Source organism: Dendropsophus ebraccatus, chromosome 12 (genome assembly GCF_027789765.1).
Source record: "Dendropsophus ebraccatus isolate aDenEbr1 chromosome 12, aDenEbr1.pat, whole genome shotgun sequence".
NCBI classification, from domain to species: Eukaryota; Metazoa; Chordata; class Amphibia; order Anura; family Hylidae; genus Dendropsophus; species Dendropsophus ebraccatus.
In genome coordinates, this window is record NC_091465.1 from 50,520,587 (window position 1) to 50,548,551 (window position 27,965).

General features: G+C 42.9%; 1 protein-coding gene and 1 long non-coding RNA gene across 2 annotated transcripts in view; one reads left to right on the top strand and one right to left on the bottom strand.

Annotated features, from left to right (window-relative positions):
- Positions 1–27,965, bottom strand: part of LOC138769979 (BAR/IMD domain-containing adapter protein 2-like) — a 97,950-nt gene that overhangs the window by 20,320 nt on the left and 49,665 nt on the right. The window contains exons 3-6 of the mRNA XM_069948784.1: positions 27,514–27,600; positions 23,158–23,219; positions 20,871–20,942; positions 20,619–20,756 (exon numbers count right to left, since the gene is read on the bottom strand). Of these exons, the coding sequence (XP_069804885.1) occupies positions 20,619–20,756; positions 20,871–20,942; positions 23,158–23,219; positions 27,514–27,600 (359 nt within the window). The remainder of the gene's footprint in view (positions 1–20,618; positions 20,757–20,870; positions 20,943–23,157; positions 23,220–27,513; positions 27,601–27,965) is intronic.
- On the top strand, positions 18,968–27,602 carry LOC138769980 (uncharacterized). The gene is made up of 3 exons (XR_011359363.1): positions 18,968–19,056; positions 21,223–21,266; positions 27,283–27,602. It is a non-coding gene; the product is annotated as an uncharacterized lncRNA (long non-coding RNA).

A 27,965-nucleotide genomic window follows, 5' to 3' on the forward strand; every position in this document is an offset into this window, starting at 1 on the left:
CAGTAGACCTATGCAGCGAGCTCAAAGCTTGTTTCATAGACTGGCACCCACAGTCAATGACGGACAACTGCAATCACGCGGCTGTCTGCCATTAACCCCTTAAGTGCAGCGGTCTAAAGAGATTGCAGTATTTAGGTATGTTAATGACAAGAGAAGCACCTGTCACTGACTGACCAAAACCACCACAGTGTAGTCACTGTATGGTTGCACTGGATCAAAAAAATATTGACCGCAGTAATACTTTGGAGAGCTTAACATAAGTGAACAAACCTTAGGACATATCAGTCAATTCCCATATATTAATACAGCAAATACTGTTCACCTGCACTTTTATGACACATCAATATATTGGGCCTATTGCAACCCTAGCTCTGCTATGACATATGTAGTTGATGACAATCATTACTACATTCGGCACATTTATATATACTGGATGTCCATATATTTATTATTTCTGTCTCTTGGAACGATATGCCAAACTAGTTACCAGAAATTCTGCAGTCTTGTGTGTTAGCACGAATGTATGGGAAACCTGGATGACAATCCCAACAAATTGTGTATACACCCTATTCACTCTGGGCTCTCCTGTCAAAACCGTGACAGCTGACCCCAGTGGAACCAAACATACATCACAGACAGATGACACGACAGGATGTAGTTGCAGTCAATTTCTTTTTTTGTGCTTTTACCAAATGTAAAATGTTTTAAAAATGTAATCCAAACTTTATACAATAAGTGTCACCCACAAGTGCAGATACAATACCGGGGCTCCAACTTCACACCCTGCAAGGATGCTCTAGCGTAATGTAGATAGCGTGATCACGCTACATTTTGGAGGTAGATCCTCCTTTCTCAAGCGCATCAGGGAGCAGGATCTACCTCTGAAACATAGCGTGACCACGCTAACTATTGGCCTCCTGGATGGAACAGAAGTCTCTGCCTCAATGGATACATGGAATTTAGAGCGTCCTTGCAGGACGTGAATACGGAGCCATGATATTTTATCCGCTCTGGTGGGTGACACTTATTGTATAAAGTTTGGAATACATTTTTAAAACAACTCTTTATATTTGGAAAAAAACACAATATAAGAAATTGACTGCAACTATATCTTGTTGTATCATCTTCTCTGTGATGTAAACCTTGATGACAACCATTTTCAGGCCTGTGACTATGGCCGTAGTGGTTATCACATAGCGTTCCCAGAAAATCTAGAACTTTTTTGTTACTTAAAAAATAGAAACAATTTTTCTTAATGGGATTCTGTGGACTAGAATAAGTATTCAGAACACAACACATCACAGTGCAAAGGAATCTTGTACTAGGGGTGGGTCGGAGGTCAGTGTTCAGCTGCACAGCTCGGCATCCAAAATGTTGATGATGAACATGCAGTGTCCTAGCCCAGACTACGTATCATGAATGGATTGTTAGAGCCAGCAGTGATTCCATAGGAACTGTACAAATTCATAAACGCTCCACTGGAAACATGACATCACACATAGTAACTCAGGTCTTAATAGTCAAACTGCTTATAGAAAACATAGTATTTGACAGGTTCCAACTTCTCCTTTTACCTCCATCCTGATGATCTCACAGGCAGACTATGGAGGTGTTGTCAGGTTGCAGAGCTCACAATGATAATTATAGCTAAGAGAACTAGACTACAACAATTAGGACACATAAACATGCTAAACAGATCCAAACCAGATCCAAACCCTGCATATTACTGTCTGTATATTTAAAGATCTGTTCCAGATACTGCAATGCCTACAGATGTCTTACAGGTTCTTTTCTTTTCTTTTGATTTCTTGCTGAATACAGTCCCACAAATACAGTGCGGACTGACACAATAACAATAGAACAAACAGAGGGAGCACACAAAAATAAAACATTGTAGGTCACCTGATGTTGCAACTTCCCTTTAACTTGGCATTTTTGGTAACAGTTGCATGAAATATTTTGGTCACGCAACTTGGATGACACTTGTTGTCATGTGACCAAATTCACTGTGTAGCCCAGCTTGTCAATGCGTCAATTTTACTGAAAGAACAAAACAGGGGGCTCTACCTAAATAATTAAGGGACAGAGTGCCACTCAAATGCCTAGATTATAACCATAGTAAACCAAAAGAAGCAAAGACTAGACATCAATCAAGAGTGCACTCCACTTGCTAATTATGAAAAAATACAAATATATTTTATTTTATTATATTATAGATGACACAGAACACTACAAAACACAGATAAAAACAATTAACTCCTGACGAAGTCACCGGAGGGTGACAATACGCGTGAAGCCTTTCTCTCAGGGGTGTTCGCCCCATGACCCCTTTTTTCAACCCAGGCATAGCTCACCACTTCTTTGTTCGGGTGATATGATTGATATGGTTTTTTGATTTGTGCAGTTCTTTTTCTCATCTTTTTCAGATATTGTGATTTATATACATATACAGTGGTACCTTGGTTTAAGAGTAACTTGGTTTAAGAGCGTTTTGATTTAAGAGCTCACAGTTTTTCAAAATTGTGACTTGGTTTAAGAGCATTGTTTTGGTTTAAGAGCTCCCTGTACTGGGTGGGAGCGGGAAAGGGGCAGGGGCATGGTCTGCATAGTGTGGTCTACAGCACTGTACTCTGACCCAGAAGGTCTCCCTCACCTTCCAAATCATAGTAGATCCACTTTAGGCTGGGGCTTACATTAGGGGACAGGACTGTGGAGGTAATCTCTTCATAGCTGTAACCCCTCTCTCCCCGGACAGAGAGTGCTGCATGTATGTGCCCACATCTGCCCTGCTCAATGCTTCATGCGCCCTACAGTCTCTGTCAGTCCTGACCAGGGCTGTCTTACCCATCGGGCAGGGTAGGCGGCTGCCCGGGGGCCCTTGCGTCCTAGGGGGCCCCTGCCCTCTGTGACATATCTGTATTTTTCGCTTTATAAGACACACTTATAAAACTAAGTGCGTCCTATAAAGCGAAGATGGCTCCCAAGCAGTGCTGAGCACCGCAAGGAAGCCGTCCCGCCCGCCCCCTTTATTGCCCCCTCCGCCTGCCCAGCCCGCCCCTTCTATCGCCGCTCAGCCCGCCCCTTCTATCGCCTCTCAGCCCGCCCCTTCTATCGCTTCTCAGCTGAGCCGATCAAAAGCCCAGGAAAATGCAATGAGCAGCACTTTCCTGGGCTTCTTATCGGCTCAGCTAAGCGTCGATAGAAGGGGCGGGCGGTCCAGGAACTCACCCGTCCGCCGGCCCCAGCAGCTGATGTCTCCCGGCAGCGCGCTCCCATCATCCTCCGGGCACAGGCAGTGGGGTACAGAGACGCTGCCTGTGTCCTGAATGCGTCTTGCAGCCGGACACTTTCGGCACAGGCAGCGTCTCTGTACCCCACTACCTGTGCCCAGAGGATGATGGGAGCGCGCTGCCGGGAGACATCAGCTGCTGGGGCCGGCGGACGGGTGAGTAACTGGGTTGTTGTTTTGGGGGGCACTGGCTACTATGGGGGGCACTGGCTTCTATGGGGGCACTGGCTTCTATGGGGGCATTGGCTACTATGGGGAGCACTGGCTACTATGTGGGGCACTGGCTACTATGGGGGGCACTGGCTACTATGGGGGCACTGGCTACTATGGGGGGCACTGGCTACTATGGGGGGCACTGGCTACTATGGGGGGCACTGGCTACTATGGGGAGCACTGGCTACTATGTGGGGCACTGGCTACTATGGGGGGCACTGGCCACTATGGGGGGCACTATATGGGGGGATTGGCTACTATGGGGGGCACTATATGGGGGCACTGGCTACTATGGGGAGCACTGGCTACTATGGGGGCACTGGCTACTTTGGGGGGCACTGGCTACTATGGGGGGGCACTGGCTACTATGGGGGAATTGGCTACTATGGGGGCCCCTATATGGGGGGATTGGCTACTATGGGGGGCACTATATGCAAAGATGTGGGGGATTTGATGGCGGCAGTTGTGGGGGGGCCAATTCGCACCTCTGCCCAGGGGCCCATAATGCTGTTAAGACGGCCCTGGTCCTGACTGGTCCATGCTGAGCACACACCCCTTCCCTATTGCTATCATGTGACCACACAGACCTCTGACAGCAGCCCTGCTTCTCTTATCTAGTCTGTTGTACTACACTACTGCATTATGGGGATCTGCAGTTCCATCCTGTATCTACAGTCTGCTGCTGTTTTATCACCACATGCTGATTGCTGTACTGTACAGTAACTTATAAAATAACACATTCAACAGTTTATAAATGTTTGTTTCATTTATTTTACCTGTTATTCAGAATATAAAATCATTATTTTTGGGGTGTGGAACCAATTGTCTGCATTTCTATAATTTCCTATGGGAAATTTTGCTTCAGTTTAAGAGTGGATTTGGATTACAAGCACGGTCCCAGAACGAATTATGCTCGTAATCCAAGGCACCACTGTATATATTTTTTGTGTATCTGTGGGTTTTATAACACAATGATTTATCCCTGAATTATTTGGATATACTATTTACTTGATACAGATTATCTTCATCTTTCCACTGTATGATATTGGTGTTTCCAGTTATTTGTTTTGACTGCACGCTGTGCCTGAACAATTAATTATCATACATCTTTTTACATATTCTAATTTTGGGTCATGGTAGCAATATTATTTGCTTGCAACCCCCTGTAGGTCACATACCCATTGATAATTATTTGTGTTTAGGTTGACCATGAATTTCTGTGTTCCTGATTGGAATTTTTAATTGTTTTTGACTGTGTTTTGTAGTGTTTTGTGTGATCTTTAATATAATAAAATAAAATATATTTGTATTTTTTTCATAATTAGCAAGTGGAGTGCACTCTTGATTGATGTCTAGTCTTTGCTTCTTTTGGTTTACAATGCGTCAATTTTAAGCCATTGTGCTGTTGGTTGTGTCTGGTTTTTCGCATCAAATTCATTAATGTGACGCAGTTCCTATGTAAATTTAGAAGGTTTTTCCCAGGACAAACCTAAAAGCCTTCCATTCTGCTACACTAGAAGTGGCTGTTTTCTAGAACAGGAAACCCGACAAGAAAATGATGGTTTGCTTAATAAATCTTTCAGTTGTGGTGGGATGCCCACTTAGCAGGTTTTGGACAAAAATTATGTGTGTCTGTTTTTTCGTTGGGTTTTGTCAGGTTTTGCACACTTTTAGTAAATATGTCGGAACACTAAACAGACAGGAAAAATGGACAAAAACCCAACAATTTGCAGCTGGGAAAATGTAAGTAAATCAACCCCATTTTGCTTTATTTTGAGCTTACTTCTGGTCAGCTGTTTTACCAAAACCAAGACTGGGTCCACAACAAAAAAAATGGTACAAATTACACACAGTATTTTGGACATGTTCTAGAGTGGATCGTAATTATGGACACACCAATAAAAGACTATGGGATCTGTCTTTTTTGCAGATGTCGCAGAAGTTACAGATGCACGGAGAAACTTTTGTGGATTGCAGCCAGAAAATTGCGGACTTACAATATGGTCTGCAAAAATACAATCACGTGTGAATAAGGCCTCGTCTAATTTTTAGTCCTTAAGGGTACGTTCACACTTACCGGATCCGCAGCAAATTTTCTGCTACGGATCCGCAGCAGATCCGCAGCAGATTTCATTTAAATAACTGAACACAGCATCAAATCTGCTGCGGATCCTGTAGGTGTGAACGCACCAATATACAGTATTTCCACACTTAGTTTTTTTCTAGTTTCAGGCATAAGGCTCACACACCGTAAGATAAAAATAAATAGGGCCATATATAATAGTTCTCTGAGGTTAATGGGAAATTGAACAGCAGTGCATACAGCATAGAAGAGCAGCTGTAATTGATCACAACAGTTCAAATAATGCTTACTATATATGAGGTGCTTTTGCAAAATATGGCCATTTTTTCTGTCTGTTAGGGTATCTACACACCACAGAATTTTTGCAGAGATTTCAAGGAGATTTCACCACGAACCCCGCTTGAAGTTCTGCCCATCCCATAGACTCGATGATATTTGCCATATTCCAGGCGTACGCCGGTCTTGATAAATCCCCCCCCCCATAGTTTTTTTAATACATGTCCCCCATTTATCGTGTATTCCTGACTCTGTAGTCCAGTGATTTTCAACCTTTTTTGAGCCGCAGCACACCACCAACCAAAATGGCACAAAATGACACTAAAACAGTTCATATTATACATATAGTTAATAATATAGATTCTAAATGTATTTATACTCACTCAGTGTGAAACCTGGGCCTGATTTCTTCTCCCCCTGCTTCTCTCCTGTGCTTCTCTCCACCATACTTCTCTCCCCCCTGCTTCTCTCCTGTGCTTCTCTCCACCATACTTCTCCCCCCTGCTTCTCTCCTGTGCTTCTCTCCCCCATGCTTCTCTCCCCCATGCTTCTCTCCCCCATGCTTCTCTCCACCATACTTCTCCCCCTGCTTATCTCCTGTGCTTCTCTCCCCCATGCTTCTCTCCTGTGCTTCTCTCCACCATACTTCTCCCCCCTGCTTCTCTCCTGTTCTTCTCTCCCCCATGCTTCTCTCCTGTGCTTCTCTCCACCATAGCTCTCCCCCCTGCTTCTCTCCACCATACTTTTTCCCCCTGCTTCTCTCCTGTGCTTCTCTCCCCCATGCTTCTCTCCTGTGCTTCTCTCCACCATACTTCTTTCCCCCCTGCTTCTCTCCTGTGCTTCTCTGCACCATACTTCTCCCCCCTGCTTCTCTCCTGTGCTTCTCTCCTGTGCTTCTCTCCCCATGCTTCTCTCCTGTGCTTCTCTCCACCATACTTCTCCCCCTGCTTCTCTCCTGTGCTTCTCTCCACCATACTTCTCCCCCCTGCTTCTCTCCTGTGCTTCTCTCCACCATACTTCTCCCCCCGCTTCTCTCCTGTGCTTCTCTCCCCCATGTTTCTCTCCTGTGCTTCTCTCCACCATGCTTCTCTCCACCATACTTCTCTCCTTTGCTTCTCTCCTGTGCTTCTCTCCACAATACTTCTCCCCCTTCTTCTCTCCTGTGCTTCTCTCCCCCATGCTTCTCTCCTGTGCTTTTCTCCACCATACTTCTCCCCCCTGCTTCTCTCCTGTGCTTCTCTCCACCATACTTCTCCCCCTGCTTCTCTCCCCCATGCTTCTCTCCAGTGCTTCTCTCCACCATACTTCTCCCCCCTGCTTCTCTCCTGTGCTTCTCTCCCCCATGCTTCTCTCCTGTGCTTCTCTCCACCATACTTCTCCCCCTGCTTCTCTCCTGTGCTTCTCTCCCCCATGCTTCTCTCCTGTGCTTCTCTCCCCCATGCTTCTCTCCTGTGCTTCTCTCCACCATACTTCTCCCCCCTGCTTCTCTCCTGTGCTTCTCTCCCCCATGCTTCTCTCCTGTGCTTCTCTCCCCCCTGCTTCTCTCCACCATACTTCTCTCCCCCATGCTTCTCTCCTGTGCTTCTCTCCTGTGCGGCACCACGCAACCACCCACATTATAATCCGCCACTGATCGCTGCGCATTGCCGGGGAACAAAACACAGGGGCATCATAGTTTGGGGAACTTTCCCCGCGGCACACCCGACCAGCACACTGGTTAAAAATCACTGCTGTAGTCAACCATTCAGCAAATGCAGTAAAAACCTGGACATATGCATACAGCCTAAAGGAAACTAGGAGCGCTCCAACCAGTTGCGGATTAAAATAAGGGTGTTTTGGGCGGCCGCCCGTGGCCCGAGGCTCCGGGGGGGCCCATGCCCAGTTCTGTCGCCATATCCATGCTGTCATCTGACTGGGCCCACACTCACCCAGTCAGATGACAGCGTCAGTTTACAGGCGCTACCCCTAGAATAGCAGAGTATCCCGCCCGCTCCCGCCCCCCTTCCCGCCCACATCCACCCCCCTTCCCGCCTGCATCCGCCCTCTACCCGTCCGCTCCCGCCCAATCCCCGCCCCCACACGCCCCCAGCGCAGAAATTCAGCTGCTTTTGCTCTGTGTGAACGAGCCCTAAGGGCTCGTTCACACAGAGCAAAAGCAGCTGAATTTCTGCGCTGAATCAGCGCTGAAATTTCAGCCGTTAAAATAGGTGCAGAGCTAATTTCCCATGTGTTGAATGGAAATTCTACTCTGCAGTTCACACAGTGGAATTTCCGCACTGAACTAATCCGCTTTCCGCCAGAAAAATGAACATGTTCATTCTTCCGCTAGCGGAAGCCTATACAAACCAATGGGGCTCTAATTTTCTGTTTCAGCGCGGAATACGCGCGTATTCAGCGCGGAATACAAGCGTAATACAAGCGGAAATTACGCGCTGAATCAGTGCGGAAATGGGGAAAAAAGGGGGGGAGGAGGATTCTAGTATATATTCTGGTATAGTCTAGTTTACTCGCCAAATACTCGCTGAATTTCAGCGCTGAATGCATGCGGATTCAGCGCGGATTCCTCGAGTATTCCGCGCTGAATTTGTCAAGAGCTGATTACGAGCTGAACACTTTCCTAGCTGAATACGCAGGGATTCTGCTTGCATTCTGCTTATATTCTGCTCGGAATTCAGTGTCAGTTGATTTCAGGCGGAAATATTTCCTTGCGTAATCCGCCCCTTTTGCTCTGTGTGAATGTAGCCTAACTCATGACAGTGTTATCTTTATAATATTATCATTACTCCTCTATTATTATTATTATTAACCAATCCAAAACTCTGCTCATGTCTTTGGGGAGAGCTGAGTAGATTCAAAGGGGTACAGCACATCACTCAGCTGATCTGCCCCTTGAATTAAAGCAATTGGAGTTATGATGCACCTTAGATTAAAGTTGAGAAAGGTGGATGATTTCAACCAAAACAAAATGGTTCTATTGCTTGTTTCACACATGGAAAATGGTTTGTGAGCCAAAGCCAGGGGTGGATACGGCAGTAAGTGCTTACTTTATTTTACCCAAAACTGCCATGTGTGAAACCAGCATTTGACTAAAATGTATCAACAAATGTTTTAGCCAACCATTGACAGACTGGTATGGTCTGAAAAGAAGTTGGTTGTGCTGGAATTTTTCGAACAATCTTTCGTCCTTAAACAGTCTTTTGGGAAAGATTATTTTCAGAACAGTCCCAGAATATTAGTTCCCAGAATATTCTCAGAATGGTTTCAGAATATTCTTAGGTCATTTGTTCTTTGCCCAATGTAATTAATTAGGTATGAAAGTTAGAAATACTTTAAAGGGGTTATCAAGGATTAGTAAAATATGTCTGCTTTCTTCTAAAAACTGTACCACTCTTGTCTCTAGTTTGGGTGTGGTTTTGCAGTTAGGCTTAATCACTTCAATGGAACTGAGCTACAAAACCCCACACAATGTGGAGACGAGAGTGGTTTTTTTGGAAGAAAGCGGACATGTTTTTCTCAACATTTTCTCAAAATGTGTATGGCTATCTCTATGAAAAGATCACTTGTTTGTTCAACCAGCAACAGGGGTGTAGCTACACAGGGCACAGAGGGTGCATTTGCAAAAAGGCCCAGGAGTGTTAAGGGGCCCCATAAAGTCTCTCTTCCCCATATGAGGAGGACAGTACTAATAACAAATGAAGCATTATAGCTGAGGGGCCCTGTGACAGATTTTGAACTGGGGTCCACAGGCTTTAAGTAATGCCTCTGACCAGCAATATACTTTTATCTAATATATATGGCTACCCTTAGTCTCAGCACCCATACCCTTTACTGAAGTTATCTTTTGACAATGAGTATCACAGTTATTGCCTTTTCTTTTTTAATGGAAATTTATTACCATTCAAATATCTTCACAATGGCTTCTCTCTAATTTGATGATTTACTGAATTTCTTTGCAAATATTACATTTTTAGAATTTTATTTAAAATCTTAAAGTGTACCTGTCACAAAGCACGCTGACCTGACCAGAGTGAGATCCATTCGGCAGCCTGAATGTTGCATATCCATGGATACAATCACACCAAGTCGGTACTGCCCACGACCCCTATTCTGATCTATTTGGGCTTGTGCACAGTACTGACCTGGCATTGTCGTATCTATTCATATTGAACATTCCGGCTGCAGAATGGATTTCAGGCTTATTGGGTCAGTGTGGTTTGTGACAGGTATACTTAAAAGGGAACCTGCAGAACTGCCCACAGCCTGCCGAGCCCCCGGTAGAGCCCCTGATACTTAACCTCTCCTGGATCAGTGATTTCCTAAGGATGTCGGACTCATCCCTTCTTACTTACATAATATGCACTCTGACCATCGGGCTGCGGTTTCTCCGTGGGGAGACAGGCTTCGGGAGCGGGACTGGCAGGAGGCTATCAGGGGCTCTACCAGGGGGTAACGCGGGCTCTGCCCCAGGTGCCAGGGTGACAGGTTCCCTTTAACCTAAGCTGTACAGCAACACATTGTTATAGTCACTCTAGTTTTATACCATAAGGGTGCATTCACACGTACAGGATCTGCAGCAGATTTGATGGCGCAGATTTGAAGTTGCAGATTCAATGCAAAGCAAATCTGGGCCACCAAATCTGCTGCAGATCTGCTGCACATCTGCTGCAGATTCAAATCTGCGTCATCAAATCTGCGTCAGATCTGCTGCAGATACTGTATGTGTGAACGCACCTTAAGGCTATGTTCACACACCGTTCAAGACCGGCCGTTCCGTGACCCCCGCCGGGTCACGGAACAGCCGGTCTCTGCCCGGATCATCCCGGCCGGTAATTAAGTGCCGGACGGATGATCCGTCCGGGCGCGGAACTCTGATACAGGCGCATCAGCGTGCGCCCGCATCAGAGCTTCCCATAGCACACAGTGAAGCGAGCGGCCGGAGCCACTCACTTCACTGTGTGAACTGACAGGTCTTTCTGCGGCCTAAATTCATTGAATTCCGGCCGCAGAAAACTGACATGTCAGTTTTTTGCGGCCCCGCATGGGCTCCCGGCCGGAGCGTATACAATGTGTGTACGCTCCGGCCGGGATCCCATTCATCAATAGGCATTATTCCACCCCGCAAAACTACGGCCGTAGTTCTGAGGCGAGAACTACGGCCGTAGTTGTACGTTGTGTGAACATAGCCTAAAACTGTAATAACCATAACCAAAATGTGCTGCAGCCGCATATCACCATAGTCATTTTCTACAGTAAAACATACCATAATTTTTATTGAATCCAAAAAAAAACCCTGCATGCCTCCATATGAAATAAGTAAATCTCTATACTGTATGTACGGCTATTACTACAACATGGATCTGTAATACGACTATGCGTGACATTTTATGTGAGAAACCTTTTACGTTCCCAACATTCCTTGTGGTCAGTGCAGATACAGAATTCCACTTAACACAAAATTTTAGCAAACATAAGGTATGACTACAAATCTATTTTGAGAAGGTAGAAGGAAGTTGTGTATTCTAAGTCTACATTGTTACTGTCCTTTAGAACGGATTCCCTGCCAGGTCTTGCACTTCACAGTTTCCTGTGCTGATGTGATGTCATTGCTCTTGTTCTTTTTCAAAGGAAATTTGGGAGAGTAAAATCCCATTGTTCTCAATTCTATATGCACATTTCCTGACGGAATAAACACCACATATGGCTACAAGATTAAATAAACAATAATCTCGTAAACATAGCAATTTATGGAAAAAATTAAAAGACAGACTAAGAGAATGCAATTCAAGCAGCCTCTGTAGTATCTGATATGATTTGGAGAAGTCATTAGTAGAATCTGTTTTTAGATTGGATCTAGCGTGATCAAGCGAACGCGAAACGTGCGTTGGGGGAGGAGGAGGACCACGCAGTCCCCGGACTTAAGGTATATTCGGCACTAGCTTGTGATTCATTGGGAAGCTGGTTAGGCATTGTTGCTCCAACCGTGTGTATATGCAGGTAATAGTCGCTCATATGTGAGAGAGTTTATATTTAATATTTCTATAGCATTTTTGCACCTTAATATATACTCTCATTGCTGCTATATATATTTATTGGATATTGTATCCGTTGCACTGGGCACTTTGTAATTATTCTATCCTTTGGTTGGGCCCCTGATTAAATGTACCGTGCTTCCACGTACTACCTATCCCTGTCCGGGTGATCTCTGTGGCCTACCTATATCACCTGTCTAATCTGTCTGTATTGTTATCTTGAAAGTTTTATGTGTGTTTTTATGAACTTCACATGAATTATTAATAAAGTTTATATTGTCTATTACATTTTTTGTGAGCTATCAAGTTTCTAGGAATTTATTGCTGTTTAAGATAGCCCTATGCATATAGTTTGGTCTATGTAGGAGAGGTTTAGATTGGATCTAGTAGATTCTATTCTACAGGTTTGCACAGAATAATATATTGTTGGGGAAAATGGTTTTCTTCTAAGATAAACATTCTGACTTACAGGAATGGTCCTACAAATAACAATGTATTACAGCTTCTTCTCTGATCCATATCTGGTCACCAGAAGGTCAAATAAATAAATATTATAAGGCTCAATGGCCATAATTTTGAAGGAAAATTTAAAACATTCTCTGCCTAGTTTTTTTTTTTTCTTAAGAAATCTGATTAGTATTCCTTCTGAATCTTATGAAGCTGCATGATCATTCTGCATTGGTCTGTGGCTTACACATGAAGTTCAGTAGTTTACATCAGGGATTTCTGTTCCTGGTCTTGACACACAGGAAATGGGAATGCCTATTTGGCCAGTTACAATCTGAGACGTGTCATCACTGTAGCCATAGCCAGAGAGCTATATAAAGCTTCTTTTATTTTTTTTTGCTCCTTTTTAGATAAAAAAAAAAGAAAAAAATGCCAATTAATAACCCCTTAAATGCAGGTTACCACTTCCCTGCAGCTTCTGGGGATGACAACCTCACATTAAGCTTCAACCCGCTCAACTCTCATTGCACCAAACACAGAAGCAGTAAAGCAGAATGGCAAAGCAGGAGCTGTCATCATCCAGCTCCCTAATTTATTCTCATAGGTTGCAGGCACTTCAGGGAGTCTCTCCTTCACGTTAAGCCTCCAGCCTGTGAGCCGCCAGAACATGATCCCCTGCTATGGTCGCCACAGGGGGAAGGAAGTCTCACTATATGGTGACACAAGGACATTTTTACTATATGGCAGTAAAGGGGGCATTATTACTATATGGGGCAAAGTGATGGCATTATCACTACCTGGGGCACAGTATGGGCATAATTACTGTATGGGGCATTATAAAAATAGGGGAGTATAGCGGGCATCATTACTACATGGAGGCACTGGGTCAATATTACAATATGGAGCAGTGAAAGCATTACATGGACCATTATTAATGAGTGGGGGGCACAGTGCATTATAAGTGAAGACATCATTACTGTTCTTATACTAATGTGGGCACCATACTCTGCAGACATGAGTTGCATTTGGTAAAAAAAATCTTCATGGCAATTAGAGTCAGAAGAGAAGAAAAACTGGACAAATCTGATCAGAGAAGAAGTCACCTGAGAGTTTCTGCTATCACTTGTACAGGCTGCGGAGCTGCTATATAATACTAGTATCTGCCACCCTATGGGCACTGTATGGGGAGAATATTGGTTATATTGGTCTCTGCATTACATACAGTATTTAAGGTAATGGTGTGGAGGCATTATTTGGGCCTTAAATGGTGCTGTTAGTAATTGCTGGACTACATTATGTTACATTTTTGACTGGTGTACTCATGCTCTTATGATCTAACCACTCCACTCAGCGGCTGCTGAACCTTAAAGTATCTGATGGCTGTGTGTATACATAGATTATAAATGGAAAATACACCATTGACCATACACCATTCTTCCAGACAGTATGTTAGTAACATTATCCTTTATGAGAAAATTACTGCCATTATCTCTGACATTAGGGATACATTTAGTAATATATAGTCACCTCAGCTTACCTCTATGCATCCTCTCAACTTTCATATATATCTAATTGTATCTAATATTTTCCCTTTTCCAGCACGGAATTTCACTGCTGTCTGTGAGTACTCATGAGCTGACGCATGGGTAATCTGGCTTACCGGATTACCCATGGACTGAACCCAGGCCCGAAAACTTAGTCTCACCCCTAGGGGGTTAAGTTAGCCCCTTGGGGCCAGACTGTGGCCTCAGCCACTGATAGGCTGATTGATTGCTGAAGACAACGCAGGTTGGGAAAGTAAGTTTAAACCACCCCACCCCCACCCCAGGCAGAACACAGTCACTCAACCCCTTCCTTGCTGGAGCAGGCATAGTGCTCTCAGCACAGCATATTGGGCACAGTTTGGCCCTTTAGGGGGTTAAGTGGGAATGTAAAGCATCCCCACTTAACCCCTTTGGTGCCAGACTGTGAGCAGCTATATGTACAGATGTGGCATACTGTAAGGAGCAGAACACAAAATGATGGGTTTTCTACTCCTGCCTTTTTTGGTGTATCTCTTTTTGTTTTCCAGATATCGGTATCCTGAGGAATACTTTGGATTCGGTGGACTATGTCAATGACCAGCGTATTTTTCTTTTAAATAAAATGGTTCACAAGGGGTGTGGGGGTGTTTTTATTTGAATAAAAAAAATTCAATTGTGTATTGTCTATAAAGAAATCTATGCCTGACCAATCATTTTTATATCCTCAAAAGCTGTAGCAGACAGGGTGTGAATCCCTAAAGATCAGCTTCTAATGACTCATCTGTTCAGCTCAAACCTGGATTGGTACCAGGGGTGGGACAAAATCTGTTGGTGCCAAGGAGGTAGTTTCATAATGCCCGCTTTCACCACTTCATCCCTGAAGTTCAGTATGACAGTTATTTGAAGGATAATTATGTATTTTTTTGCAAATGATAGTGTAATAAATCCCAGCACTACTGTCAATGGCATACTGCCCTGTAGCAGGTAAAGCAGCTTCAATAGGACATGTATCAGGTGACCTCCAGGGTGCTTAAATCCAACATCACAGTAGATATGTATGAGAAAAGTAGATGTGAGGAATGAGTGGCGCTCACCCTTAACTTTAATGGTGATTTATTGCTTGTGCAAACACTAAAACATTGCGGGAGACTAAGACAGCGGGTGGCATTCCACTAAGGCAACAGCCATTTTGCGCAGTTGCACTTCCTCCGTCCTTTATGTGCAAACGAGGACACAACTACAAGAAATAGCTGTGGCCTTAGTAGAATGCACACCTGCTGTCTTAGTCTCCCACAATGTTTCGGTGTTTGCACAAGCAATAAATGACCAATGAAGTTACCCATGATTCTACATCTGTGATTTATTTTATTGCACCTTTCTCCACAAACCCTTATGTAATAGGGTATCAAAGAATTTTAAGGTAAATAGTCCCAAAAATCAGTATAGTCAGATATATTTCCCCTCTTAACATACACGCATCCAACATAAAGGAGTAATCATCCTGTTTCATGCTTAAACCCCCAGTGATCATCTGTTATTGGTGCCACCACAGGGGGAATATAGCAGTACATTATGTCCATTCAAGTGAATTGACCAAATATAATTCATAGCTGGAAAGCTACTGTTTGCAGCAGCTGTTCATTTAGGTTAATGGATTTGGCCCTAAGGAAGGAACTTTCCTTTATGTTGTTCATATATTGTGAAGAGATCCATATCAAATACATTAATACCCCCCTTTGCCACCTTAATACACAATTAAAATAACTAATGCTTAACAAACAATATAGAAACACTGGTATTTCCAGATTCTATATACTTGTAGATTACTACTAATTAATTCTGGCTGAAAAACTTTTAAATAAAACTTTGTCTTAGCTTCATATTTAATTACCAAGTGAAGTGTTAGATAAATAGTTTTTTGCATTTAGCAGTTTACAATATATTTGTATAAATGTGTCACTTACGACGGGTTTCCAGCTGGTGCTCAATGATTTCCTGGCATCAATTTTTACAACTAGCTCTGCTGCATTACAGGGACTAGCATCATCCCGATAAACAGACATGAGATGTCCCCTCCTGTCTGTATCCATGCACTTTGTATGCTGGGTGGCTGCTGTGAGCACTCCCTTTTCTTTGCTGACTAGCCACACATACTGATTCATCAGAGGGAACACAGTCTGAGTTCCGCGAATGAATCTCTTTGATCCCCGTCTTTGTACGTCTGCTGTTTATATTTATTTGCTTTCACTCATAAGCCACAGTTCCACTAGGCCGCTCGGCTACATAAATGCTCTCATTCCCATTCATTAGACTAAACAGTTAAGCGCTGGTATGCACCATTGCCTGGATCCAGCACAAGATTTCAATGAATTACAAAGCCCTTGTATTACTAATGGGATTTGGCTGTTTTATGGGACATGTGTTGAACATAAAGACCTTTTCACATGCGGTGCAGCAGTTTATAGGCCCTTGTACATTGTTGTCAATATTTGAAACAGTTATACGGAAAATAGCTTGTATAATATCTGAAGATCTCGCCAATGAATAAATTAAAGATCCTCACAAAACTACCAATAATATTCCAGCTGATGCTGAATGAGGATCTTCCAAGCGATATTCTATATACCGTTACATTTGGCAAAACATATTAGTTACAGGATAATGGAAAACTTCATGTATAGGATATGTGAAGCAGGCAGATTTTGGATCCAACCAAACATTTTTCCTTCAGTGGTGCCGCAATACAAATGAAGCATTACACCCTTGAGAATCCATTTAAAAGCATATGTTTTGTAGTATCCAGTAGAGGCTTCTTGGCGGATTGACCTCACCCTAGAACCACATGCCACAAACACCTCTGGAGGCCTATCACTTAGATGTAGGTCTTCCAGCAATCCTCTATTCATATTCATATATAACACAGACTGTCACATAGTTTTCTCCATGAAACTAGATGCCAAGGGCCCAGTAGCTGATGAGTCTTTAGTGTTAAATACATATATAGGATTGTGCCAAAGTCTCTATATGCTCCTGAGAACTCTTAAAAAGCATTTTTCCATGGTTAAGGTTTAAGTCCATAAGGTATATGAGAGAGACAAGTCTGGCATTTAAATAATAAGGTAAACTTTATTAATGTTTATTATTAGGCGATAAGGTACAGTAAAGATGAGTCACTATTAGAGATGAGCGAACCGGGTTCAGGTTCGAGTCGATCCAAACCCGAACGTTCGGTATTGGATTAGCGGGGGCTGCTGAACTTGGAAAAAGCTCTAAGGTTGTCTGGAAAACATGGATACAGCCAATGACTATATCCATGTTTTCCACATAGCCTTAGGGCTTTATCCAACTAAGCAGCCACCGCTAATCAAATGCCGAAAGTTCGGGTTCGGATGGACTTGAGCATGCTCAAGGTTCGCTCATCTCTAGTCACTATCAACAAACACACACACAACCACAATCGGGGAGTTAACAACATCACCAACTGCCTCCTTAGTGTATTACATAGCTACTAGAAACATCCAGAAAGTGGGTGGAGCTATTCTAATGAGCTCCACATAAAAGGCAGTCTTTATAAGAAGGAAGCTGTGGTCATCAGAGGGGACTACAAGCTGGGAACCATGAGCTGATTTGTAAAGACTGTTTCAATGTGACAGATGAGAGTTATGATGCTATGAAGCTTTTTTCTTATTATTCACCAGAGAAGGAGCCTGACCAATGTCACTCTTCTGGGTACTGTTTTATGCTGAGAAATAATTCATCAATGTGCCCTTTGTTTTTTGGGGGTCTGAAACTTTTGACTTGCGGCTTGGCCCAGATACCCTGTAAGACTCTCATCCCACTGGATTCGTGGTTTACTGCCAGTACTACAAAGGGTGGCCCAATTTTCACACACAAATCTCCTCACCAGCACCAGTGACCCATCTTTGGCTGGCGGCCATCTTGTTAGGTACCACACAGAAAGAGACCTAATATAATATGTAACTCAGGTTAAAGTAAAAGTTACTGTGCACCTCAAGACCCCATCTCCCTGTTGTCCGCTTTACTCTGCACCTCACCAACATCAAGGGCGTCTCTACCAATACTTTAGGCAGCAGTAACAGAGAAGCCACAGGGGGAAACTACAAAGTTCACCAATAACATCTAGGTTCAGTCCCTCTCTTCTGTGGCAGTTTTACCTCTGGAAGACAGGAAGAGGGAGACTTGCTTTCATTTGTCCTGTGACAGTAATATTTGTTTATATCTTCAGTGATCTTCTCTCATGAGTTCATGAGTTCATGAGTTCCCCTAAGTCCAGTCTATCTAGATCTATGAAACCCCAGTGCATTAGTAACACCCCACCCCCATACTCACACACACACACACACACACACACACCAGGTTCAGTCCAGATCTGGTGTTGCACCCTGAAGTAGAAAGAATGAGAAATATTTGTGCACCACTGAAAGGGTCAATAACACTAAAGAGAGCATTAAAATTTATCACTGTAAAGGGCTATTCTAACAAAACCTTGCAGCTTTTGAAATGTCAGGTACAATTCAGATACATGCCATTCAATAGATATAACACTGGTAAAATGAAAGCTGAGCTTTGATTGGTTGCCGTGGGCAGTTTACACTGTGATAAATCTGGAACTAAGTTTTTAGACCTGTTGTTTTTTAGAACTAAGTTTTTAGATCACCCTGTTGTTTATTTTCTTGATCTCGAAAGGAGTATGAAGCATGAGATACTTGAGGCCACATTATTTTTAAGTTGTTATGCCCCACATGCATTTCAGAGCTACTTGAAAAGTCAGTTTGTAAGAGCTACATAGATTTCTAGCTCAAACAAGGATAAGGAGAATAATAGAGGCAAAATACTGTCGGCAGGTTTATGCTTTCCTATCTCAGGGTAGCATAAACTAATGACAGAGAAGCTGAACAGAATGATGTATCACTTACATTGTTCTGTGCATCTAAACCAGAGATATCCTCCTGAATACCATGGACAGTAAGTAGTCCTCTCCATTATGTGCGTGAGCCCAGTAGTCCTCAATATACATGAGAAGCAGAAACTCGGCCCACCAGCTGCTGTTTGGCAGTTATCTATCCATGCTGTATATAGACAGTCAACTGTCAATCAGCAGCTGGAGGGCAGGGGGAGGGGTGTGGCAAGAATCCTATTCTTCTGCATATTAGGAGAAAGGCTGAACAGAGTGATGTAAGTAATTTCCGTCACTAGATTATTCTTTCTTCATTTAAAGAGGACAGGCTCCCCACCCCCAGATAGATCCCCTTATAGTTACCTCATGTCGCCGAGTCCCGCTGCCAGAGCCGGTCCCGGGACGGAGATATCCCGGCGAGAAGCCGGCGCGCGCGCTGTGGAGATGAGTCCAGCGTCCATAGAGAATGAATGGAGCCGGACTCATCTCTGCTGCGCGCACGGCTCCATTCATTCTCTATGGACGCTGGACTCATCTCCACAGCGCGCGCGCCGGCTTCTCACCAGGATATCTCCGTCCCGGGACCGGCTCCGGCAGCAGGACTCGGCGACATGAGGTAAGTATAAGGGGATCTATCTGGGGGTCGGGAGCCTGTCACCCCGGCGCGTGGGGTGACAGGTCTCCTTTAAGGCAGCATAAACCTAGTGACAGAGTCCCTTTAATAAATTCATTGACAGAGAATATCAAAGAACTGTGGTATAAGGTGAAAAAGTGGGAGAAAAATGTGAAGAAATACAATTAAAAGAAAAAAAACTGCATAGTGTATCCAAAGGCATATAATCTGCATGTCTCCTTGGTGCAATGCATGCCACTGTGGCAGGATAAAAAAAATGTGGAACCCGCTATTATGCATTATATGTTAATATAATGCATTAAATGTTAGATTGATGAAGAGTGATATTGTCCCTAAAAGGAATAAACAGTCCCTTAGGCTACACAACAGAAGGGCACTTTTGCCTGTTTGAATTGTCAGTAATGTGATCCTTGCATATATTGGTAGATGAATCCACACTTGTGTATTAAGCACTTTAAAAAAAAAAAACAACTAAAAACTATTAGCTGTCTTATAAACCTGCATGCAGCGCCAAAGGAGTATCCATACTTTATTATAGTGAGGATATGGGAATAAGCCACTTCCAGACAGTTCTCTGAAAACACCTAATTGTGCAGGTGTAAATTGTAATAAATTCAGCTCCCACAAAGGTCATGCCCCCTCAATGCACAACTGCGCCCCCCATCTGGTCCCTCTCTGGCCACTCATAGAATTACAGAAAGTACCAATAAACAACCACTGGTCACTGCTCTGCCTATGAATTTAAAGAGTTTTGTATTGAAAGCAGATATGACAGTGATATGTTTCCTCCAGTACATTACACTTAACTTTTATTATAGCCATGTAGCATGTCCATAGAAGTGATAGCTTCTTACAGTTCCACTCACGTGAGACTTACTGTTGTTTGTATTACATGGCCTACCTGTACACATAAATGTTTGGCATGGAAAAAAATTCATGTGCTGTTTATGCAAAGGGAAGGAACAAGCCACATCCAGGCAACTTTGGCAACAGTTTATCTCTCACAGAATAACAGGGTTGGGGAGTTGAAATCCAACATGCTCAACTCCTCTTTTTCCCCACTTCCTCGGTTGATGGAGAGTCAGGAGGCCGCTATGCAACTTAGACAGTCAGCCAAACCCATTGAAGTTGGCAGGTTTGGCTGACTGTTGTCTAAATATTATAGGCACCTTTAGTAACAATTCTAACTGCATTATATCACTGTACCTGCACCTCTCTGTCTCCATATTTCTGGGGGTTTTTGCTATTTTGACACTTCTTCCTCAGCTTCTTGAGCTCAGACTGACATTTCTCGATAGACTCCGACTTGGAACGATGCTCAACTTGATATTTTTTCAGTGTGGCCTGGGAATAGTGAAGGAAATGGTATCTGTTAAAAAGTGACAATCCCCTGATACCAAGAAGGTGGAACAGATATCACAATAGACAATATGACAGAACGGAAGGCAAACTACGCACTGTTAAATACTTAATGTCCAACTCCAGCTTGTGTTCCAGTTGAGCCAAGAGTTCGGAGTGGAAAAGTTTAAGCTGAAAAATAAGGAGGAGTATATTATTTAGTGTTTTATTACATTCCAACTTTTCACATTGTTCTTAAATGGGATACAATATGATAGTGTTAACAACCCCAGAAGAGACATCTTTTGGTGATTTTGAAAATTTGTTTTGCTGCTTCTTATCAGTTTTCTGGAAACTTCTGTGATTAATCAAAATGTCTACCATTAAAGTTTTTCTGTGAACCATTGCCCTACTTTGCCAACAAATCTAGTCATACATTGATATAGTATTTGCTTCTGTATTTTTCTTTCAGGATTCTGGAAATACTGAAGGACATCTCCCATAGGGGCTCTAATAGTAGGTATACTCATTGTCACCCACCAGAACTAAATAGTACCCAAACGAACTTACTTATGCTGCGTTTATCTTACAGATCTTTGAAGCCAAAACCAAGACCAGACTATAAACAGAGAACAGGTCATAAAGGAAAGACTGGGATCTATTCTTTTTTCAAATCCATTCCTGGCTTTGGTTTTAAAAATCTGTCAGATAAATCTGTCTGTGTAAATGCACCCTTAGTTGAAATAACATGACATAAAATGATGAGTTGACCCTTATATTTAACAATATGCACATTTCTTAGGCTGAGTTCACACTATGTTTTTGCAATCCTTTTTTACCAAATGTTTTTGCAAAACCTTATTTTTGTGTACGTTAAAAAAATGGATGCGTTTTGATCGGTTTTCTTATCATGGAAGCCAATGGAAAAAAGGATGAAAAGGTATGCACACAAAGGCATTTGTTTTTCCATCCGTTTTTTGTCAAAAACAGATTAAAAAACGGATTGCAAAAATGTAGTGTGAACCTAGCCTTTGGGTATGTTCACACAGAGTAATATAGGCGGCCTGATTCCGCCTGACTCATTGTCACACAGTGTCAATTCTTTGAGCGGAGATCTGCTGTGGAATTCCCCCTATGTTATTCAGTGTGAACATACCCCTACATAGAGATCTATATTCATATATTATATAGACAGCAAGGCTATGGGTACGTCTATAAATGCTGTCCCCTAACAGTTGCCTTCCCTACTCCAGTACTATGGGACTGGATTTTGAGAATTTAGTTACAACTGGCAACAATCCCATGAGTATGTCTTTCTGTGTGGATTCAATAAAAATGAGGTTTACTTGCTGGGAAACATTGCATTTTTTTATTATATGGAAAATCCTGAGTGTTTTTCTACTGTGTTTCTACGTAGATGATGTTACTGTAGCACCTGTGGCACACCATCATAGGGGAAAGACAGAAAACCTCCAGCATCATTACATTTTGTGCTTCTTTAGTAGCACACAAAGGAAAGATAAATAGTATATGTTTTCTTAATAGTTAACAATCCCTTATCCATTATGTGAGTGTTAAGCTTCTTAATAGCAGCAATAATGTAATTACAATGCAGCCCAGACAGCACACTGTAATTACTCCAACCAGGCAGCTTGTACAGAACATCAGACGAGACTGGGATGAATAAGATCTGTACTGGCCAAATAGGCAGCGTAACATTTGTTGACTACATAAGAAGCAATACCCTAATATGTTATTTTTGGAATTCCTCCCTTTAGAAATGGGAGTCTTCTTGTAATAATCTGCAGTGGGAATCTTCTGATAATAATCATCAGCAACAAAATACAGGCCTTTCATTGTCTGCAAATATCCTTATGCTAGAATCTATTCTTCACGGAACACTTGCAATGTAACTAACTCAGCTATCACACCGCCCTTCATTACAGCAAAGAATGGAAAGTAGGCAAGACCTCCTTGTTAGGGCCCTATTCCACCGGACGATTATCGTTCAGATTATCGTTAAATCGTTCAAATCTAAACGATAATCGTTCGGTTGAAATGCAGTTAACAATTAACGACCGAACGAGAAATTGTTGATCGCTTTATAAGACCTGGACCTATTTTTATCGTTGCTCGTTCGGAAAACGTTCGCAAATCGTTTGCATTGAATAAGACATCGTTCGGTTGTTCGCAATAGATACGAACGCAATAGCGAATAAATAGCGAAGAAAAACTATTGCAATTACGATCATAAGTAACGATTATCGTTCTATGGAAATGAGTGAATGTTTTCAGGTCTTTCGCAATAGCGGTCGTTTGAGATTGTTAATCGTTAACGATTGAATAGGGCCCTTAGTGTCGGCGGTGCAACACCAGAATCATAGAGAATACTACAGAAGATACTTACAACTTCTTCTAACTGGACTTGGATTTGTCGATGGACTTCAGCCATTTGAAACAAAGTGTCACCTACAATAAACAACCATATAGATTAGAAAATATCCTGCAGATGACATGAAGTTAAACAAACAGGAGGCAGCTTTCTTATTTGGGCATGTAAGGCTGGGTTCACACTGCATTTTTTGCAGTCCGTTTTATAATCTCTCTCTTTTTTTTTTTTTTAATGGATGAAAAAACTGATGTATTTGCATGCATCAGTTTTGATCCGTTTTGCCATTGACTTCCATGATTAAAAAAAAAAGGATAAAAAAATTGGATCAAATTGCATCCGGATGTGTTTTTGGGGAACAGTCATGAGCCAACTTGCTGAAAGTTTGGGTTTGGCAATGTTCACTTGGCATTTGACTCCCAACACCTGGAGAGTGTTTTGAGTGACTTTACACTGTTGCTGATGAAGGAGCTTCTGGAGCAGAGGACCCACTTTTTGATGTCTTTATCTCCTAAAAAGCCATATACATGAAACAATCCCCTTAACCCCCTAAGGCTGCAGCTAATTTTTATTTTCATTTTGTTGCCTTTAAAGAGGGCGATTTTCATTTTTATTGGGGGGTATTAAAAATTCTTCCTCCCCCCCCCCCCCAGTTACCCCATCACAGGGAGAAAAAAAACCTTCCTTGCTCCAGAATGATCCCTGGATCAGCGTCCCATCACATAAAAACCTAGTGCCCATAGCTTGTAATGTTATATTTTTTAAGAAAAGCATCCAGGCTTCCCTTGAACTTATTTATCGAGTCAGCCATGACAACATCATGTGGTAGAGAGTTCCATATTCTTACTGCTCTTACAGTAAAGAATGAATGTCTGTGCTGATAATGAAACCTTCTTTCCTTTAGACGTAGAGGGTGCCCCCTTGTTATGGTTACAGGCCTAATTTCCTATTTAATTTAAAAGTAGAATGACAGTTTTGTATGCTATACCTTCCTATTCCACAAAGCAATGTTCTGTGTGATATAACTATAACTAGTTTACTACCTAAAGTAATATGGGACAGGTCACATTTGCAGCCATGTCAGCACCAGCTCCACATTGTACCCTCCTGAGCAGAAAGAAAGATGAATATTGTTTCCAACTGTTTTTAACCTAATTATGACATTCTTGCAGCTCAACGTGACTCAGATTATCTTTTAGTTCCATTCCATTTAAGAAGACTAAGACATTACTAATCACTTACTCCCACATTGCTGAAATACTCAGGCAGAGATGCCGATGTCTGGATACATTCTAGCATTATAACATTACCAATAGCCAGTTGTAGTCTTCTGCAGGGGGTATATGTCAGATAACTGAGGTTCTTACTTGATATACACATGTGGCTTGGAAGACAATATTGCTCTTGAGATGGTGATAAGGAAATTGACGTTAACAATAAAGCATGGCATGACTCACTGTAGGCCAGCAATGAGCTTAGTGGAGAAAGTGCCAGTTACAGCCTAGTGTTTTACAATGGAGAACATTTAGGGGAATTCCTACTTACTAGTTATATTAGACTAGAATGGATTTTCTAGGTTTATTACAGTCCCTCACCCAACTTGTGCACCTCAGCTCTGTTCCAGCTTGGCACCACAATTTTGTCAATTTTGGGGTATTTTTCTATGTCTGTATAGCCCCTTTAACTATATAAAGTGCAGATGTCGCTGTGCACCTAGGCTCTGGAATCGAAAGGGTCCATCTACCTCATTTTGGTAGATTAGTGCTACAGAGTACATTTTGTATAGGCGCTCAGAAAATTAACATATTGGGGGGGATTTATGAAGACCGGCGTACAAGTACCCCAGTCTTATATTAGGCCCTGCCCCCTTTTCCCCGGCAGGATTCACTAAGAGGCGCATGCCTCTTAGTGAATCCGGCTGGGCGCCCCAACCTACACCCGGTGTATGAAATCTACACCGGCTTCCAGCAGGTGCAGATTTTGATCATGATTTACGCCTGCGAGCAGGCGTATATCATGATAAATGAGGCGCGGGAGAAGGCCACGCCTCCTCCTCGCCTTGTCATGCTCCCCCAGCCCACCCATCGGGGGAGCGGGGCATACGGGAGGCATATGCCAGGGAGAATGGGCGAATCTGCACCTTCTCCCTGGCGGATGCTTCGTAAATGTCCCCCTTTGTGTCAGAATAATCAGACTGCCCACTAGAGATGCTGCCTGGCCACTGTTGTTGGGTAATATATCACTAGCAACCAGTCTGTCTTAAGGTTCCCATACACTTTTGACTAAAGTCAGCCAAGCTTGCCGCCATGTAAGGTGTATGGAGGACTCCTGACTCCCTACTGACAGATAATGGCAGTGGACAGAAGGGTCAGGAGTAATGAATTTTCTCTGCCTGACCCTTTTGTTCTCAGAGCTGTCTGACTACGGCTTACCCTCCCCACAGGGATCACATGAACATTCTGCTGTCCCGAAGGTTCAAGTGTATAGGGAGGATGGAAGAGATAAAAATAATGTGATGTCTCTTGAAGGTGTATTAGCACCTTTACTGTTCATATTTGGTTTCTGTCTCCAGTGGGGCTAACGAACTAATTGCCCCATGTCAGAGCAGAGGACCCTCACAGGGGCTCCTTCTATACAAAGTTAGTGAGCTTATCGGTATGTTTGGGAGTGTCACAGGAAACGGAAACTGGAAAACCACCAGGAAGCCCAAGCAATTACATGTAGATGGTATTCAGATGTTGCTTTAGTGCTGCAGGCAATAGTACTTGTTTACTTACACTTCCTGGCACATAATACATACCAGTCTAATCTTTACTACAGTCTTTGCTTACAGCCATTATATAGGGTCATTCTGAAGTACAAGCTTTACATACTCTGCTGCTGATTTATGTTCCTCTGGATATGAGTCACTGGAGGAATACAGTTCATATGGTCCGTGTATCAGCACTTTTCTGACTGTACAAAGCTTGTCTTAGTGACCAGTAAGCTGTCTCAGTGATCATTTTCATACAAATAATACATAAACTCGCTCCATAGTGTGCACTGACATGTCAGTTTTCTACAGCACCGCGAGAAATCCCAGCCGGAGCGTATACTGTGTGTATATGCTCCAGGCGGGAATTCATAGAAGACAAGGCAACATATCTGTTTGTAAAAAGTACGGCCGTTGTTACTGATTGCAACAACGGCCGTACTTTTACGAAAAGATACGTTGTGTGAACATAGCCTTATACTGTAGGTTGTAATCTGCTCCGCTGACACTGCTGCTATACTCCTCTAGGATTTAACTTTAGGAGCTGGAGAGGTAGCATTTGCACCCTGGCCCTGGTGTTTTTGGCGTCCTATAGGCTGCACTACCTGGATTTTACTCTGGGGCCCAGGAGCTTCAAGTTAGATGCCTAATAAATGGGGCAATAATAAGCCATACGAGCCATCATTGCCCTGTGTAATAGGGCTAGCGATAAGTTGGCAGATAAGTAAATATTTGTTCATTGGCTGATTGAGTCATTTTGGCCCATCAAGAAAAAATCATTGGCAACTAACTGAACATTACTTTGGGTAATAGGGTACTGCAGCAAAGGGTCTTTGAATGATCCAGTGATCAGTTTTGCAGTCCTTCCTGCCCCAAAATGAAGCTGTATAAAGCTGATCTTCATGATCGGCACTCGATTACTCAGTTGGGTCAACCGTGTAATACAAATCTTACAGCTCTGGTTCTCCTGTAGCCACAAAACATTGTTAGCTCAGAACAAGTCTTTATAGGTTCTGTAAGCCTGGGGTGCGGAGTAACACTATAACAAACAGATCAGAATCCTTGTGAATGTTCCCAGTTCCTTCTAGTAATAGAAAGCCTCACAGCAAACGTGATTTAAAGCAAAGTGTTTAGTTTCAATATGAAGGTCACTTGGGCAACAAAAGGTGTTAATATAACTAAGTAATCCTGGCATAAAGAGGGAGGCCACGGGAAATCCAGGCACCGACTGTCTGTGCACCTCTTACAATCCATTCTAGCACTAAGCAGGTTGCCAGGGCAGCAAAACAGGGAATGTGATTTAAATTAAGAAAAGCCGGGAGCTGGCAGAGTTGTCAAGGAAGGAACAGAGCAGACACTGACGGACGCTTCATTTTACATTCCCCCTGCAGGAGCCACACTGTATTCTACATCCAAGCAGTTATATGTGAAAGGAGACAGTTAACAGGAATTTCTGGCACTCCGCAGGAAGGCAGAGCTTCCTGTTTAATGAGCTTGGTCATGAATCCCTGATCTTGAAGGGTCCTACACTGTGTACTTTCAGTACATTAAGAGGCTGGAAGCAAGTGTGATGGACATAGCTGGAGAGGTACTGAATAAATACATGAATATGTGCAACTCACCCAGCTCTTTAGACCCTTGGCTAATGCTGGCCAGTTCCCCCAGTTTCACCAGGGCATCAAAGTAACCTTTTGCTGCTGCTGTCACACCTGGAAAGAGAAATAAAAATAACAATGTCACCTTTGTAACTGTTTAAGACTGTCTGGGGTAATAGACGTGCAGGGGTACATTTCACTTAGTATGTTACTTTAAAGTGTCTCAAAATTCCTGAGTTTTCTTCTTGGAAGATGACTTAAATATTTTATTTTTGTCAAATACATTGGTTTTGTACATGGATGACAGCTGCTCGTCGACAACCACAAAAAGGTCGCCATTACAGTTCTCATAGGGGATCATCATGCAGCTTCCCACAGACTCTGAATGACAAATAACTGTTCAGCATAAATACATTGCCCTCCTCACGGCTCCCTCCTTTTTTCTGCATCACCTGTTTAAGCTGCTTATACAAACAGAC